The following is an 18,940-nucleotide window of genomic DNA, read 5'->3' as shown; positions in this document are numbered from 1 at the left end:
TACAATAAGGAAAAACGCGTTAGGGTGGTCACGGCGTGTCCGCAACCGGGTGCAGTTTTTTTGAAGCAATAAGGGTGTCCATTTCACCAAAGAACAGGGAGCCGTAACCAGGTGGGGGTCTGTCCTACCCCGAGTCTTTAGCAGTCTTAGTCCATTCCTGGGTTACGCTCCAAACATATATACAAAGAATTCCGGTTAATCCACAAAAGACACCTATAAACTAACTGGAAAAACATAATTATTTACAAGCAACAGTAAACAGGTAAATACCAATAAAACAGTCTGAACACTTTAGATCCTCCAACGTACTGGCAACTGGCCTCTAGTGACCCTAGTAGACCTACAGAGCTTACTGACCGGTCCTAAGCTACAGGGTGTAGGAGCTGTCAAAGGTAAGCTGGGCAGCTGTCTACGGGTTCTTTGGCTCACTAGGGGCACGGCAGGCTCACTATAAGCAGAGGGTCGATTCTCCTGGTCTGCTTGTGTGGGGTCTTCTGCCTCCTGGACCGGCTGCTCTTCCAGCTCTACCTGTTTTTCCGTAGGCACTTGGGATGCTGGCTGGAGGAAGGTGAGGACGGGTACCACAACAGCGCCATTTACTTGTGTCCAAGACCGAGGGAAGTCTCCGAGTACAGTACTGACCATTTCTTCCCTCTCCTCTGCGGGTCGAGGGTTTTCTTGATCTTCTTCAGGGTTTCGTAGCTGCTCGGGACACTTCTTCAGGTGATCTCGGGAGACAATGGCTGTGGTTTCTCCTCCATCCTTACTGATTGTGCAGATTTTTGGGTTTTCATGGCTTGATGGCAGTACGGTGTACGGGTCCTTCTCCCACTGGTCGTCCAACTTGTGGAGCCGTCTCTTCCTTTTCAAAACCTGCTCTCCAGGTACCAGGGGAACAGCGGGAGCATACTGGTTGTAAGTCTTCTCCTGTCTTTCTCTTGCTTGACAGAGACTTCGCTCAACGCTCTCCTGTACTTTCCGGTACTGCTGCTGCCTCTCTGTGTCCCAGTCTGCTTCTGGTGAAGTGTCCTCGGGTGTCAGGACTCCCATATCCAGATCAACAGGCAGCTTACCAGGTCTTGCTCTCATTAGGTAAGCCGGGGTACAGTTGGTAGAACCTACAGGGATGTGGTTGTATAGGTCCACCAGATCAGGCAGTTTCTCAGGCCACAGACTGCGTTCTTCCAGGGGCAATGTTTTCAGAAGGTCTATCACCACCTGGTTCATCTTCTCGCAGAGCCCATTGGTTTGCGGATGATAGAGTGTTGTTCTTATCTTCCGGCAGCCATACAGAGTGCAGAACTCCTGGAAGACTTCCGCTTCAAAGGCAGGTCCCTGGTCCGTCAGCACCTGCTCTGGGTATCCGTGTGGACGGCAGAAGTGCTGCTGAAAGGCTCTAGCTGCTGTTTGAGCCGTTAAGTCCTTGACGGGGACTACAACCAAGAACCGGGAGTAGTGATCCACGATGGTTAACACATAGACGTAGCCACTTCTGCTGGGGGTCAGTTTTACATGATCCAAGGCTACCAGTTCCAACGGCTGCCTGGTGACGATGGACTGCAGGGGAGTCTTCTGACTGGCATGGTCCTTCCTTCTTAGGTTGCATGGGCCACAGTCTCTGCACCACCTCTCGATGGTTCCTCTCATGCCTACCCAGTGGAACCGCCCGCGCAGCAGGAACTCCAGCTTCTTCCATCCGAAGTGCCCAGCTCCGTCGTGGTATGCCTCCAGTACCATAGCCGCGTCTCTTCTTGGCTACCACTACTGGGTCAAGGCGAGCATCTGGCGGAGTCAGCATCTCCTTCACCAGTCGGACGGCGGGGTCACTGTCTTGCGTTTCCGCCCAGTTGTAATGAGGTAAGGGGTTGAACGTAGCGGATTGCTTACCCCTTACACGGTGGGAATACTGGGTAGTCCCATGACGGTGGACCGCGGGGAGTTCAACTTCTTCCAGTTCCTCTGGATCTTCCCCTACGTCCGGTAGGTTCGGCATTCTGGACAAGGCATCCGCGTTGGTATTGGAGCATCCTGCCCGGTATTTGATTGTGAACTCATAGTTGGACAGGCGGGCCATCCATCTCTGCTCCAGGGCACCGAGTCTTGCAGTGTCCAGATGTGTCAACGGGTTGTTATCCGTGTACACGGTGAACCGGGAAGAGGCGAGGTAGTGCCTAAAGCGTTCGGTGACTGCCCACACCATTGCCAGGAACTCTAGCTTGAATGAGCTGTAATTCTCAGGGTTTCTTTCGGTTTGTCGCAGTTTTCGGCTGGCGTAAGCAATTACCCGTTCTCTCCCCTGCTGGATCTGGGACAGTACGGCTCCTAGCCCGATGTTACTTGCGTCGGTGTAGAGGATAAAGGGCTGGCTGTAATCAGGGTATGCCAGGATTTCATCCCCCGTGAGGGCCATCTTCAGCTGGCGGAAGGACTCTTCCTCCAGCTTCTCCCATCTGAAGGGCGGCTTCTGGTTCTTGGCCTTCCTGGACTGGCCTATCAGGAGGTCCTGCATAGGAGCTGCCTTTTTGGTGAAACCGGGAATGAACCTTCGGTAGTAGCCTACCAACCCGAGGAACTGCCGCACTTCCTTTACGCTGGAGGGTCTTGGCCATTCCTTAATCGCGGTGATCTTATCAGGGTCGGGAGCCACTCCGTCAGCACTCACCACGTGTCCCAGGTACTGCACTTTTGGTTTTAGCAGGTGACACTTCGACGGTTTCACCTTCAAACCGTAGTTTGCCAGGGCTTCAAACACTTCCGCCAGGTGTTTCAGGTGGTCCTCGTAGGTTTTGGAATAAACTATAACATCGTCCAGGTACAGCAGGACCGTCTCAAAGTTCCGGTGTCCCAGACAGCATTCCATCAATCGTTGGAAGGTTCCTGGTGCGTTGCAGAGTCCGAACGGCATGCAGGTAAACTCGCTAAGTCCCATCGTGGTGGTGAATGCAGTCTTCTCCCGGTCCGCCTCTGCTACAGGAACCTGCCAGTACCCGCTAGTGAGATCCAAAGTGGAGAAGAAGTTAGCAGATTTTAAAGCAGCCAAAGACTCCTCTATCCTTGGTAAGGGGTACGCATCTTTGTGTGTGATGCGGTTGATTTTCCGGTAGTCTACACACATTCTCATGGTGTTGTCTTTTTTTTTAACCAAGACTAGTGGAGCTGCCCAGGGGCTACAGCTATCCCTGATTACCCCAGCCTCCTTCATGTCTCTAAGCATCCCCTTGACGTGTTGGTAGTGTGCAGGGGGTACGGGTCGGTATCTCTCCTTTATGGGAGGATGGTCTCCCGTGGGGATGTGGTGTTCTACCCCCTTTACTCGCCCGAAGTCTAACGGGTGTTTACTAAACACTCTCTCGTACTCTTGAACCACCCGATAGACTCCCTGTTTCTGGTGTGAGGGAGTGGAGTCAGTACCCAAATGTAGTTGCTGACACCAGTCCTCCATTTGTTGCTTAGAGCCGTTACCTTCCTCTGGTTGAGATGGAGGCAAGGGTTCCACGGCCTGTACAGAATTCTGGTTTATGGTGAACAATTTGGCTAGCGTGGCATACCGGGGCAGGTGTACTTCTCTCTCCCCGATATTTATGATGCGAACGGGCACCCTCCCATGGCGTACATCGACCACCCCCTGTGCTGTCAAAATGGTGGGCCTACTGTCTGAGTAGACTGGTTCTACCATTGCCTGGTAATCTCTACCTCTCAGACCAATAGCTGCCCGGCACCAAATCATCATTTCACTTTTCGGGGGCATGGCAATAGGAAAAGGGTCACACATTCTCACGCTACCAATCTCACCACCGGAGAGTTCCACCTGTTGCCGTCGCATCAGTGCCCGGATCTCTTTTTGGAGCACTCGCTGCTGACCGGAGCTGGCGTTCTTGGCAACCTGCTGTAAAATGAGAATCACCTCTGCAAGACAATTTTCAATCACATTAGTTCCTAGAGTTATCTTTGGGTGACTCTCGCGCTTGTCAATGTCCACAATGATCAGTCCCTGTGCTGCCAGTTCGACTTTACCGATTTTAATGGTCACCTCTTTAAATCCGATCTGTGGCACGGGCTGACCATTGCTGGCGATGATACTCAAGTCGTCGTCAGGGTAGCGAGTTATATCCGAGTCATTCCAGTACTGCTTGAAGAGCACGTACGGGATGGTGGTGACCTGTGACCCGGTGTCCAGTAGGGCACTCATAGGAATGCCATCCAGTACCACAGGCAAGACTGGACGTCCTCCCACATATTTGTCACGCCAGTTCGATGGGCCTGGTGATCTTATTCCTAGGGGTTGGCCCTCTACCACAGGTTGTGCCAGTTTAAAGGACAGTACCTTGCCATATGTCCGGGTTGATTGCAGCGGCGGCAGATGGGTTGTCCGTCCTCGTTGTATCGGTCGCTGGGTCTTCCTCTGGCCGGTGGGGTCCTCCTTGGTCGTTGCCACGGGATATCCTCCGGTCCGGATGCCAGCTGAATCTTCCCTGGAGTAGAAACCTGTAAAGACTGCACAGTTCGGGTTAGCGCAGCAACGCTTTTAGTTAGCTCTTGGACCTGATGGTGCAGGTCTGTATCTGGGTCATTGTTTAAAGCCTGCGCATCAGCTCCCACAGGCCCTGCCGACAAGGGCGCCGTCTCCTGGTGGTAAGTGGTAGTAGGGCGTCTGTGGGTCACAGCGCCACCTGGTGCCGGTTCTCGGAGCACCCGGATGGCTCTGTCCTTGAACTGTGCAAAGTCCAGATGAGGGTCCTGTAAGGCCATTGCCCGCAACTGGGTTCGGTGGGCATTGCAATGTAGACCCTCTATAAATTGTTCAGTCAACAACTTGTCTTCGTTTCCCAGGCCGTCAGGGTCGGCCTGCTTAATGGCTCTCAGGGCCTCTTGTAGGTTTAGTGCATAGTCCCTTATATTCTCATGTGCTCGCTGCTTGCACCCGTAGAATCTAAGCTTGATCTCGGCTGAGGTACGGGTATCAAAGGTGTCCTTCAGCCGGGCTAGTATCTCTGCGACAGTCCTCCTCCTCCCAAGTGGCCAGGACTTTACCTCCCTTTGGGCTGCCCCTGTTAATTGAGCCACCAGGATGCTCACTTTTTGCTCTTCTGTGAGGGGGTACACCTGGAAGAGGCTATCCAGCTTTTCTCTGAAGTCAGTTAGGGTATGTGACTCCCCTGAGTACTGGGGTAGCCAGGCTGCCCCCGGGATATAGGGCATAGTGAAAGGCATGACCGCAGCAGTGGTGGCGCTGGCGGTGGCTGTGGCAGTGAAGCTCTCCTCTGTATCCGACATCCTCCTCCCCCCTAGTGGACCGTGGCCTACCTTGCAATGATCCTCTTCCGTAGGCCGCGGCTCCGCAGTGGATCGTCAGGGTCGAGGACCTTCCGTCGCGCTCCTGTGACGTCGGCGTCTGCTGGGCTCCTTCCAGGACCTTACGCAACGTCCGGACGTGAGGCGGAGCTTCAGTTCTCGCGCGCTTTCGGAGTCCACGCCCCTCTTCTTCCCGCGCGGCGTCCTCAAGATGGCGTCCAATGGCGGGAAAACTCCACGGATGGCGGGAAGAAGGCAGAAGATGGCGTCGGATGGCGGGAAAACTCCACGGATGGCGGGAAGAAGGCAGAAGATGGCGTCGGATGGCGGGAATCTTCACCACAGGTAAGTTTAACAGTCTTTTTCAGGCACGCAGTACCCGGTGGTTGCGGGCACGAAATCCTGCCGACTACGCCAAAGTTGACGCGCCCCCTGGGCCATGTTGGGCAGCATTGCGCATGCGGGGAATACCCGGAGCCGGATCTGATAGGGGTAGTAGTCCTCGTGGCGGTGACCCGGTCCGTGCCCAGGGTGTCAAACCAAGTGGCAGAACTTAGAATAAGATGTTATAGAGTTCGACTACGCCACCTGTTGAATGCGGTTATGAAACCGCCGCTGCAGGGCAGACCGCTGAGGCCGGTGGTACGGTTGTGCAGCGTGGATAGTATAACCCCCAACGGGAGGGGTATGGCCTCAGGGCAGCGGACGTGGATGATGGGGATAGCAGAATTGCACGCGGGCACCAGGAACCACTCAGAGACGGTGCGGTGTAGTTCAGGGTCTTTACTGGTGGCAAAGGTAGACCCTCCCGGGAGTACTGGCTAGCGATCGGGGCCTGGTCAGTCTGTGAGCAGATAGGATCTCCCCTGGCCAGGCGGAGTTGTAGGCCTCCCCAACTATTGTACTCTTCCTGGCTACCTTGCTAGAAGCGGGTAGAAGTAGCCCACGTCCCTGAGTGTACCGTGTGGTGCTCACCCGTATGGCCGGTGACTCGGGGCCTTCTGGTAGCCTCCGCTCCACGCCGGCAGTGCTGGTCCCCTTGTGTGTGACCGTGCCTTCGGGTTTCTTGGCCAGAGGACCTGAAATCCCCTGCCGGTCGGTTTCTGCTGCTGGGTATGGATCAGTCCCCACAGCCTCGGACTCCGTGTCCGGTGAGATCTCTTCAGTCAGGACGAGCTCTACAGCTTCCAGTCTCTGACCCCTTTTATCACTGCTCCCACAGAGCTCCTGATCTTGCTCTCCCTGTATCTGCTCCACTCCAGACCAGACTGTGTCTCTGTCTGGGACTCCTCTTCTTCCTCTCTAACCCTGCCTCAGCCCCCAGTTTTTATAGGGGAAGTTCTTCCCCTCCCAGGACTGGGCAGGAGGTGTGGCATGCTTAGGGCACCTGACCAGGAGACCTCCCACCTGCTCTCAGACGTAATATTGCTATTACTGTGGTAACCAGACCCCTGGGGTTCCACATTTAAATTGCTGCTCTAGTGCTTCCTCTCTACCGCAGCCTCTAGCCTTTCTTGACAGGCTGCAGTGGTGGCACGTGTGCGCAGCGGTCTTGTACCGTCTACATCTACATGACTGATGCCCCTCTTGATTGGCTGCAGATCAGGGGCAGCACTTGAGTGGCGATGGGTGACTATGACTAATTTCCAAAACCCCATTAATGTGTATAAGTCAGTGTAGTTTTTTCTAATAATAATGCATGTAATATAACTATTTTCTTACAGAGAGGCAGTAGACTATAAAAACATTCGGCATCTAAAGATTCTCTTCTTGAATCTCCTTGATATCATTATTCTTAGGGATTTGTATGTCTTATGAAGAATGAGCCTTTAGATTTGCTTGTACTTAACATTTTGCAGTTGTCACGGCAACGCCTAGAAACTCCTCCATCCGCTCTCCTCTTAGCCACACGCAGGCTGTCTAAAGTAGAGCACATATTTTATTTTAGGAGGACAGATTTCCAGAAGGCTTTCCATATTGTAATTCTCATAGACAGGCTTTAATTAGGAAAACAATCATTTTAGCCCCCTCGCTGTCTCATGAAATTATATCGCGTTACATAAATGAATTGCATCTTCTTCAATTACCATGGCTGACCTCAGTCTGAATAACACATAAAGACAAATGTCATTTAGATACGAGACCTGTTTGTGTCCAAAATGTAAATAATTACATGTATAGACCAGATACCCACCGTGAGATTAGGGATTATGTTCTTATTGACTGTCATTGTTTTCAGGCACAAAGCAGCTTTATTTTTTATGCATTACCTATTGGTAAATATTTTATATCATATAATTATGCTAAATCACAAAAAATGTCCACGCATCAGAAACACTGAGAAATCTGTGACAAATTCAAGGCTGACCATCAGATTTCTGCCATGGGTTTTTAGCTTTACATGCTGCCCAATCTTCTTCAGGTTTAAAGGGAATTGGTCAGCAGGTTTTTATGATGGAGTCAGAAACCAACATAATGTAGGGACAGAGAGCCTGATTCCATTGATGTATCACTAACTGGACTACTTTCTGTAGTTTTGATAGAATCCCTGTTTTCTCTGTTGTAGATGTAGCAGTGCTCAAATGCTTAGCTGTGTATAACCCCACCCACACCCCTGATTGGCAGCTTCCTGTGTACATTGTCCGCAAGCTGCCAATCAATGGTGGGGGCAGGATTGCACAGATTAGCCTGACTGTCCTGCATGTGAGACCTAGTCCTGCAGTGATAACCTCCTGCTGATAAAACACTGATTGTGTTGAAGCTACAGCATACAGCCTAATAAGTGACACATCCCTGGAATCGGGGCTTCTGCTCCCACATTATGCTGCTCTCAGATTAAATGGCAAAAACCTACTGGTAGATTCCTTTAACCCCATTTCAGCTTCTCTAATTTGTATGTAGCTACTTAAGGTCTAATTTAGACATCCGTGATTTTCCTATTACATAAAAACATATACTGTTGTCCATCAATGTTTTGGATCCAAGTTACATCAGTGTTTAGTCAATTCTTACCAATGTTATTTCATCAGTGATAGAAAAAAAATCAGCAAAGCTTCCCCTATATATTAAAATAAGGATCATGGACAGCACATGGTCAGCACACTGATGCTATTCGTATGCTGTCCATACACTTATTTGGGTAATCTTGATACATTATCAAAAACGGACATATGTCCATGATTTTATTGTGGACACACAGTTTCTAAAATTACACGGACATGTGAGCAGACCCATAGACTATAATAGGGACATGTTTGATCCGTGAAAATCATGAATAGAACATGTACATGAAAAACAAACTTCTGCATTAGGCCTTGTTCCCATTCTGCTTGGAATCATCATCGTTTATGGTGGAAATTCTCTTTCAAACATTAAGAGATTGTAAGTAGAATTTACACAGATCTCCAAGCAAAATAATTGGGTGTAATGCCTTTTAATTATATCCGGTAGTCTTCTTTAAATGGTAATCAAATCATTTTGCAGTTGTGTGGCATATTCAGGATTATATCTATATTTTTATTATATAATTAACTTGTAAGAATGTACTGCTTCTTTGAATGTTCTGAAGTGTCTCCTTGAGGTAGTAATCAGGGCTGTGGAGTCGTAGCCGGTGTTCATTTTGGTGGAGCCGGAGTGGGTATAAAATGGACCGACTCCGACTCCTAAAATATATAATGAATTGGGTACAGTAGTTCAATGCAGTTTGTTGGGAATATTTTTACATAAGAATTTGGGAAAGTTATGAAATGTCCTATAAATGTCTGTCCTATTCCTGATCTAAGGGTCTAGACTTTTACCTGAGATGAATCTGTGCTACAGTAAATTTATTACTTAAACATGAGCCATGTATGAGGGAGTCGGAGTCGTGGAGTCAAAATCGGTGTCATGGAAATTGAGGAGTCAGAGTCGTAGGTTTGGCTTACCGACTCCTTAACCCTGGTAGTAATATAGTAGTAATACAGCTGATTAGGAAATATGGATGTATACTTGAACTTATCTACTCTTTTATATTAATAACATAACATGTTGATATATTTAATTACTGTAATAATCTATTATGTAAGGTTCTTTCCCCAGGACTCAAAACAGGGCCAGCATTATGAAGGCGGTTGTGAGGGCAAACTGGGCAAATGCCCATGGCCCCATATCCAAAAGGCCTCCAGCCTCTAGCCATAATCTGCTCTGAAAATGCCATACTATCAGTGCGGTCTCCAAGGTTAGAAGTGTAAATTGTCTTTTGGTGACATCATGGTCATTTGGGCAAATGTCTTTCAAGCTACGGGAGTGTGGAGGAACTGACATGAGCCTAGTATGTTCTCTATACTGTGTGTATGTGTTTGTGAACATTCCCTGTGTATGACATGCAGTGTATGTGTATCATGCAGTGTGAGGGTGTGTAAAATGCAGTGTTGGAGTGTGTGTAATATACAGTATGTATGTGTGTAACATGCAGTGTGTGATTAACATACATTGTGTATGTGTAATATGCAGTGTCTGTGTAGCATGGAGTGAGTATGTGTATGTAACATGCAGTGTGCGTGTGTAGAATGATGTATGTGTGTAACATACTCAGTGTGTAGCCTGGAATCTGTGTATTTCTGCAACATACAGTGTGTCTTTAGCATCCACATTTAAAAATACTGACAATGCCGATGAGCGTTCATAGGTGTAGACATGTCAATCACCCAACGATTGAGCAAAATGCCCATTCATTAAGTGTTTAGATCATTTATGCCCACAACAAAATCATCGTTCTCAGCAGCACATTGCCTGGAGTACACAGGACATGTTCTGCTGATAGCACGCAACTGTATGGGGAATGACCTATTAGCGCTTGTTCTGTCCCGTTGATTCTTCACCAGCCTGTGTAAAAAAGCTAGAAAACAAATGTAGAACGACTTGAATATAGTGTGGTAGATCTGCTCACTCCACTGCATATAGAGGTAGACACAGGAATGCTGTCTCTTTAAATATTCCACTGGTTTATTACAGATACGGCATAAACCAGTGCAGGGTTAGCAAAATAAACACGGCCTTTATGGCCTAACGAGGAAACAAAACATAATGTATGGCACAGTCTGTGTTGCTGCGGAGATCTACCCGGTCAGGAACCAACATATAAAGGTTCAGCTTTTCTTAACACAAACATCTAGCTCTGGAGCTCTCATCTCCAGACACATCCAACAATGAACCAGCTAGAAGACTGCATATTTATATTCTGGACTCCACCCTGGGGTGGAGATATGTTCAACATTCTCCCACCCACTCTACAGCTATTCAATCAACCTAGACCTAAACATGTCCGATTAACCCTTCTCAGCACTTAGTGGAGCATTTTTCTGTTTTAACATCACTGAAGCTCAGTGATGCATATCACCCCTCCAGTACTTTGCCAGTGACTTTGTCACAATAGTTAATCGGCCCTCATGTAACAGCCTGAAATCAGCTCATGTAAATGACGCGCCCCCTGGGCCAGTGTTGTTTGGGGGATACCCGGAGCCGGATCAGATGGGGGTTGTAGTCTCCGAGTGGCGGTGACCCGGTCCGTGCCCAGGGTGTCAAGCTCAGTGTGTGGCAGTCCTACAGATGTTACTGGATGTTCTTTAGTGTCGACTACGCCACCCGTTGATTTGCGGTCACTACGGCCGCCGCTGCAGCAGGGTCCGCTGAGGCTGGTGGTGTGTGTGCAGCTCAGGTAGTATAACCCCCAACGGGAGGGGTATAGCTTCAGGGGGTCAGTTGTAGAGGGTGGTGGTTGTGGTGGTGCAGTGAGGATGGTAATCAGACTCAGAGTCGGGCTGTGCAGTTCAGGGTCTTTACTTACTGCTGTTGTTCTGGTCACTCTGGCCTTGAGTGACCACCCGAGCCGTGCTGCGTCCACCAGGTCCTGGACTCGGCCAGCCCCCAGGTGATTCTGGAGCGTGTTCCTGAGCTCCCTTTCTGACTTGTCCTTCTCTCTGGCCTTCCCCACCAGGGATCCACCTAAGTCCGGCTCCCTCGGGCCTCTTGTTGGTAAAACCCTTGTCTCTGGGTTCCCTGACCCTATTCTTGGTTTGCCTTCCGGGTGGATTTAGTGGGTGGTCGTGGCAGATCCTGCCCACGACCTCCGGTCTCTGGCTAAGGATTAGTGCCCTCCACCAGCTTGGGATCCGGTACCCTTGTGCCAACTCTTCACCCTCTGGTCTAATTTTGGGTTCTTGGAGTTCCCTCTTCTCCCCCTCTGGGTCCTTCTTTTCTCCTCTCTCTCACTCTCTTGGCCTTGGAGCGGGCTGAGCTGCTCTGCTTGTCTGACCAAACCTCTACAAAAGACCCTGTTCTAAGATGGTTCCCACCTTATATACTCCCTCTATGTGTGAGCTCAGGTGACCAGCACCCAATGAGCTCCTAGCCTTACCCAGACTGCTCCCCCTATCTGCCCCTACACTACTGGGATGTTCCACCCCCCTCCCACTCCAGCCAGGGACAGACGCTGTCGTACCTGCACATTTCTCTAGTGGGAGTACCATTGGTCTGTCCCCCGGAAATGGGATGTATGTAGTGCATGCAGCCTACTGAGCTCAGTTCCACACTCCATCCTTACCCGGGAGTGGAATACCACACCTCTGGCTTGAGGTGTAATACCCCTGTAGCAGCCGAATCCTCAGGGTGCTACATAAATGCCCCTTAAGTGTTTCTGTGTGATGGTGCAATATATTAGCATTTGGGGCCCCACTTTTAATTTTTGCACAGGGCCCCACTTTGTCTAAAACCAGCCTTGAGACCAAAAATCAATTCTAAGACAGAACTCACAGCAGCTCCCCTTCATGTGTACTATTCCTGAAGTTGTCTAGATCAGTAGAGAGTTCCTGAAATTTCTCCGTTGGCTAAATGTGACTGATTAGTCATTTTAAAGCAATATAAAAAATGCAGACCAGACCAGTATTGTACTCTGACAGGCGAACACCTCCGGCAAATGTCAGAATTGTTAAGAATTGTTATCGCCAGCATTTTCCCCTAAAAAGACTGAAATCACTATGACACCTGTAATCACAAAACGTGTGTGCCCCGGGACTGGCCAGCCAGTGCTGTTTTCATAGTTTACTCGTTTCCTTTGGAGAATGAAATGTCGCTCTGTCCTACAATGCAATTGCTTCATTTCTATTAAAAAAAAAGTAATTGGATATTTTGAATCTTGTACATATTATTCTAGTGTGATGTTTTAATTGATTGACTCAAGTTTGTTCTCTCTAATTTATCTTATTTTGTGTGTGTTTCTGCCATCATTGTTTTTAAAAGACTTATTCCCAGGTCCTGCAAATAACAGACTGTTTATTTATCTATGGGATTGTTCATTTTTCATCTTCTTCTATGTAAAAAAATTGGATGACTATTTCTCATTTTCTTCCTAGCAATCATGACAGCACATACTGTAGATACAATCCGTGTGCCATCTGACTTTTATTTTTCTGACACATGCACTTGAAAGAGTGATTTTGATTAAAGAAATCAAACCAGAGTGGGACCCGTCTTCATTATTTAAGCAGACCATCCCTCCATGAAAAGGAAAATCATGTGATAAGTCCAAGGAAAAACAGACAGCACACAAAAGAAAAACGCTGATGTCTATTAAGCTACATGCACACATCCATGTGTGGTCTGTTTTAAAAATGTACATCTGTTTTTTTTTTTAGATTTGTTCCCTTAGGCTATGTTCACACATGTTGTTGTTTTTTGCTGCAGATTTTTATGCAAATTTTCAGCTGAGCATGTCACTTCTTTCAGCGTTTTTTCACCATTTTTCACCCATTGGAAGTAATTTATTTTTGTGATTTTACCATCTTGTCTTGGACACTGAGATGGTTGTTTGTATTAGGGGAGTTAATTAAATTAGTGATGTGTAAAATTGTAAACATTAGCTGAGCTATGTGTGAGATTGAACAATACCTGTGGTCCAGTGAGATGTGAAATTGAACAATGCCTGTGCAACTGAATGGCAGACCCCATAGTGTAAAAGTAAATAGTGTCATACAAACTCAATGCATTGCCAGTGTCTAAACTATTCCTCAACAATTCACCCCCCCAACTATGTCAAAACCAGAAAGAATTTTTTTTTCACTGAAATTTATGTACATGTATAAAGAGACAAAAGGACCATGAAAAAAAAATGCACAAAAAACGCAGCAAAGCCTGCTGATTTCCTGCTAGAGTTGGGTTTTGCTACAGATTTGTGACGCTGAAAAAAACCAACATGTGTGAACATAGCCTTACACTCAGGGCATGTTGTATTCACATCTGTATTGCATTCAAGTCTATGAAAAGCTGTAAAAATGGCTGATAAGCTGACAACATCCATTTTACAACAGTTTTCAATTGTTAAGAGTCAATGGAGAAAAAAGTTCATACAGTTTACCTCGCTTAGTTTTAAAAAAAACAAATGAGGAAAAAAATGGATATAAAGTGGAGGACACATGGGAGAAAAACAGTCCGTATTTGAAGGGTGTAAAAATGAAAACGGATATGTGAATGTAGACTAAACTGCTGTACTATAAGCAGTATTAGGCCACGGCCCCACTATCAGTATTTGGTCAGTATTTTTTCTCAGGAGTGGGAGCCAAAACCAGGTCAAGAACAATCAGAGAAAAGGTATAATAGAAACAAGTCACCAATTCTGCATTTATCACCCACTCCTGGTTTTGGCTCTCACTCCTGAGAAAAAATACTGACCGAATACTAACCAAATACCGATAGTGCGGCCTTGGCCTTACACTTTTAAAGGGGTTTTCCTACGAACAAAAGTATATATTAATCAATAGTTCTTGGAATGATAATAACTTTCACAATTGGATGTGTTTAAATAAAATGTTCCTGTGTTGAGATAATCTTATAAATGTGTCCCTGCTGTGTACTGTGTAATGGCTGTGTCTGACCGTGTACGGAACACGGTCTGATCATACCACATCTCCAGGGCAGGGGAGGAAGCAAAGAGTCTACAGACATTACAGCAGGGAGTCACAGCTGATTCTTTCTTTGAAGTAAAACATTGCTTAAAAACAGGCAGTGAAATCTTTTACCTCAGAAAAAGAATCAGCTGTGACCCCATGCTGTAATGTCTGTACACTCTTTTGCTTCCTCCCCTGCCCCAGGAGCTGTGGTATAATCAGACCGTGTTCCGTACACGGTCAGACACCGCCATTACACAGGAGCACATTTATAAGATTATCTCAGCACAGGAACATTTTATTTAAACACATCCAATTCTGCAAGTTATTAATATTCCATGATCTATTGATAAAAATGAACTTTCTTTCGTGGGAAAACTCCTTTAAGCCACATTCACATGTTCAGTATTTGATGAGTTTTTACTTCAGTATTTGCAAATTGCCTCTTCAGAGAGGAATCATACAGGAGCCCAAGACCCTCAAAAAATGAGTAGAGATTAAGAGCACCATGGGTAGGAAGAAAGCCCACGCTGGGGTTTCAACCTGCTGTAATCAAATTGTCACTTCAGAGAGGAAGAGAGCTAGAACTCTAGTGCCACCTATAGGAAGTAGCAATCCTAAAAGTCAATATCGACTCTCTTTCGAGCCTTGTCACATGATTTAGGATTAAAGGCAAAACCAAAATCTCAATTTGCAGACACTGTTTTGGGATACCGCCCCTCATCAGTGCAAAGTGTGAACTCTGGTTTGGCTGGATGAGAGGAGTCTGACTGAGATCCAAGGGGTCATGTTTCTCCTTGCGGAGAGTGACATGCCTGCTCCACTGGGAAATATGAAAATTGTCTCTTTAGAGAGGAAGAGGACTAGAACACCTTCCTCAGTATTTGTAAGCCAAAATCAGGAGAGGAACAATCAGAGGAAAAGTATAATAGAAACACCTCACCACTTCTCTATTTATCACCCACTCCTGGTTTTGGCTTACAAATACTGATGTGAAATACTGGAAAAAATACTGCCGTGTGAACGTGGCCTTATCCAAGTGCTAATTTACCCCTGAGCCTGAGGGCTCATTCAGATGTCTGGTTTTTTTCACGTACTAGAAAAAAACATTCCTATTTTTTTCAGTGATTTTATTCAGTGTTTCATCAGATTTTCATCAGAGTCTCATCTGAGTTTGGTCTGAGTTTCATCAGTTTTTCTCAGATGACAAACAAAAAAAAGTGCCTCCACATTATCCTATCTAGCAATCCGTCAAAAACAAATCACACTTGGATGCCATTTGGGTGATGTCCAATTTTTTTAACAGACCGATAGACTTGCATTGCCGATTTTGGTCCAACACTCGGATCAATATCAGACACGTCACCCCGATGTTGCATGGACCACTAGGTCCGCAGAAATAGTGGGACATGTGAACAGCCCCATAGACTATAGGAGATATGAGTTCTATCCATGAGAGACACGAATAGACGTTGTACATGAGAAATGGACGACTGAATGAGCCCTAACTGAATGAGTTGTACTTGATATATATGTCTTACAATTCTTAAGAAAGGAACACTAAGAGGGAAACTACATGTAACCAGTCTAGCCTGCCATTCTGGTTTGGAGGAATGCTATTTATAATCAGCGCCACACTTAAGATAGTGGACTTTGCTTAGTCAGTTCTGCTCTGGAGTTGTATAGTGATAACGTTTTGTACTGATTAAAGCTGTACATGGACTCATATCTATTTCTAAATAATTATCAATCTGATTGTCCAATTTCATGAAATGTATCTTCTTTATGTGATATACAATATTTCTGGTTATTCTCTTTCTTGGTGTTTGGTTTGTTGTTTTTCATTTACTCCACATTTCATGCTTGTTTCATTTACTTGCCTCTGGAAATGGAATTCTTTTCAGTCTATTCACAGTCGCTTATGTTTTTCAGCATTTTCCTGTGATTCTGGCCAGTTCTTGGAAATTAAAACCCAGTCATGCACAGAGTGTGCAGCAGGAACATATTCATTGGGAACTGGGATCAAGTTTGATGAATGGGATGAGATGCCGTCAGGATTTTCCAATGTGGCAACATTTATGGAGACCACTGCTGACTTTTCTGGAAACAGACCTGACAGCTGTGACAAGTATGTGCGTTCTTTACATCTAGGTGGTATTATCAGCATAAAGGTTTTACAAAATCACATTACAGGCACTACACACGAGTTTAATCATTGGTTGTGATATGCTGCTTTAGGTAAAGCGTTATCTTTGCAGAGTCCCCCATTTTACAGATATGATGGACTTTTCTGACTTCATCAGCTCCTTTCTGTCCATCCATGTTTTTGTGCAATACATTTGTATATTAAATAAATCTCCCTGAACCAAGGAGAATATGTTTCACACATAGGTTATGGAGCACATAAGATCAACAAAAAAGGGCCTGTGATAAGATATATGGTAATGGCAACATCCTTAAAGAAGCCCTCCCATTAAGTTTTTTATTCATTAAATGTGTGTATATATGCAGGTAATGTAGTGGAGTGTATTAATATACTCACCTACCGCTGACTTTACTCAGAAGAAGAGAAGAACGGTGCTGGACACTTTAGAGAGCAGCGGTGGGTGAGTATATTAAAGGGGTGGTCCGAAGATTAAATACATTTCAGTCTAAATCCCTATCTATTTAATGCCGTAATATAAACTCTTCTCTAATATACTTGCAGTAAAAATCCCTACCGTTTCCTAACTACACTATCTAACAGCTATTGCATATTGCATTTTTTTTTACTATTTCATGTATGATGATGCTTTGTTTGAGTGTCCCAGTGCATGCTGGGATACTCAAACGAAGCATCATCGGGGGGCAGAGGCTGCGGTCACTGCCACAGCCCCTGTCCCCTCCCTGGAACTAAGCATCATCAGTGACACTTGTTTCAGGGACAGGGCTAGTCCCTGCTCTATCTCTGCACACTGTTATTGTGCGATGTGCACAATGACAGTGCACTCTATGTTGCCGGCTCAAATCAGTAGTATTGAGCTGGCAACATAGCAGCGCGCACTGTCAGTGCACATTGTCAGGATACTCAGCATTCAGAGACCAGTGCCGCCACCGCAAGTAACATCACTGGTCTCTGAATGGTTGTCATGACAGCCAAGGTTCTGGTGATGATCCCTGTGCCTGTCATCACGAGCCTCCTGAGAAAGCCAGCCCTTGGCTGGTATTCATAAGAGATGATGATTTTCTCTATGCACAGCACAAGCGATTGGATGATCGCAGCTTCAAGTTCCCTAAGGGGACTATTAAACTCAGTAAAAAGTGGGGGAAAAAGGTTTTTAAAAATATGAAAAAAATAAAAAAACACAAAAGTTCAAATCACCCCTTCTTTTGCCCCATTAAAAATAAAACCATAAAAAATACACATATTTGGTATTGATGTGTTCCCAGAATTAATTTTTTTGGGCCGTCGCAATATTGCAATAAAATGCAATAAGAGAAGATCAAAATATCGTATCTATCCCCAAATGGTATCGGTAAAATCGTCAGCTCAGAACTTCATGTAGGTTTCATCTGTGACATTTTTCACTTGCTTAAAGTATTCTTAAGTTTTGGAAGATAAGGAATAACTTCCCGATCACTGGGGGTCTAACTACTCCAACCCCCATCAATCTTGAGAACCTGGCTCTTCAGAGCTCTTTATTAATGGAGTGGTGGTTGATCATGTGCGCTGCCACTCCATTCATTCTAATTGGGACCACCGGAGATAGAACTTGCTGGTCTCCCATAAGAATGAATGGAATGGCAGTGCACATGATCAACCATCGCCCCATTCTCATGGGGCTCTTCCAACCCATGTTTCCTGGGATCGTTGAGAGGCCCAGAAGTCGGACCCCAGTAATCATAAGATTTTCCCCTATCCAATGGATAGGGGATGACTTTCAAGCTTGAGAATACCTCTTTAAGACCATAACCTGTTGTATTTATTACCATTGTATTGCCAGACGAGGAAAAGACATGGGGGAGAGAAAATTTAAAGCAGTTTTCTTATTGGAAAAAAGCATACATTTCATGCATATCTGACTTTTTTTCAGAATGTGACGTAAAATACAGAGAAAATCTATTTGACAAATAAAAGATGTGATAAGTAGATGTCCCCGGTGATGTTTTATGAGACTAATAATACTTATCATGCTCATATTTTATTCAATAAGCTCATCTTGGATTCCTCGCGGAAACTACATTGAATCAAACCGAGACGACTGCACCGTTTCCCTTATCTATGCGGTGCACTTGAAGAAAGCTGGTTCGGTGTCCTTTGATTACCAATATCTGGACAACAACATCTTTTTTGAATTCTTTGTAAGTTATTTCAAGTATTCTTGATGTATATTTAATTGCCTTTTTGCCTGTTTTAGTATACTATAGGGGAATGAAACTGCAATATCCTCAATTTGTATAAACTATATACATATATATTTTTTTAAACTTCAGCTAGAATTACCTTCAGGCTTCATGTGCATGGCAGAGCTGTAGGAATGGTAGCTGTACGGATCACATGAATTATCTGCAGCCATAAATTAAGGAGCAGTAGGCATGCTGTATGCCGCTATATGGTGTTTGCTATGGTGCCTTTTTGCAAACATAGCAGCAATGCTTTCTAAGAGTACCTGCTGTTATCATTTTTATTTCATTAAGCAATTGTACTCATGACAATAAGCATCTTTGTAATATTTATCAGAGAAATCTGC

The 18,940-nt window shown here is 45.8% G+C and overlaps 1 protein-coding gene across 1 annotated transcript in view; it reads left to right on the top strand.

Annotated features, from left to right (window-relative positions):
• Positions 1-18,940, top strand: part of ELAPOR2 (endosome-lysosome associated apoptosis and autophagy regulator family member 2) — a 137,409-nt gene that overhangs the window by 65,891 nt on the left and 52,578 nt on the right. The window contains exons 3-4 of the mRNA XM_073652344.1: positions 16,143-16,338; positions 18,404-18,551. Coding sequence (XP_073508445.1) covers positions 16,143-16,338; positions 18,404-18,551 — 344 coding nt within the window. The remainder of the gene's footprint in view (positions 1-16,142; positions 16,339-18,403; positions 18,552-18,940) is intronic.

The sequence above is a fragment of the Phyllobates terribilis genome, unplaced genomic scaffold, assembly GCF_046119375.1.
Source record: "Phyllobates terribilis strain yellow unplaced genomic scaffold, ASM4611937v1 Scaffold_11__3_contigs__length_659146591, whole genome shotgun sequence".
In the NCBI taxonomy this organism is placed as follows: domain Eukaryota; kingdom Metazoa; phylum Chordata; class Amphibia; order Anura; family Dendrobatidae; genus Phyllobates; species Phyllobates terribilis.
This window is presented reverse-complemented; position numbering and strand designations above follow the sequence as displayed.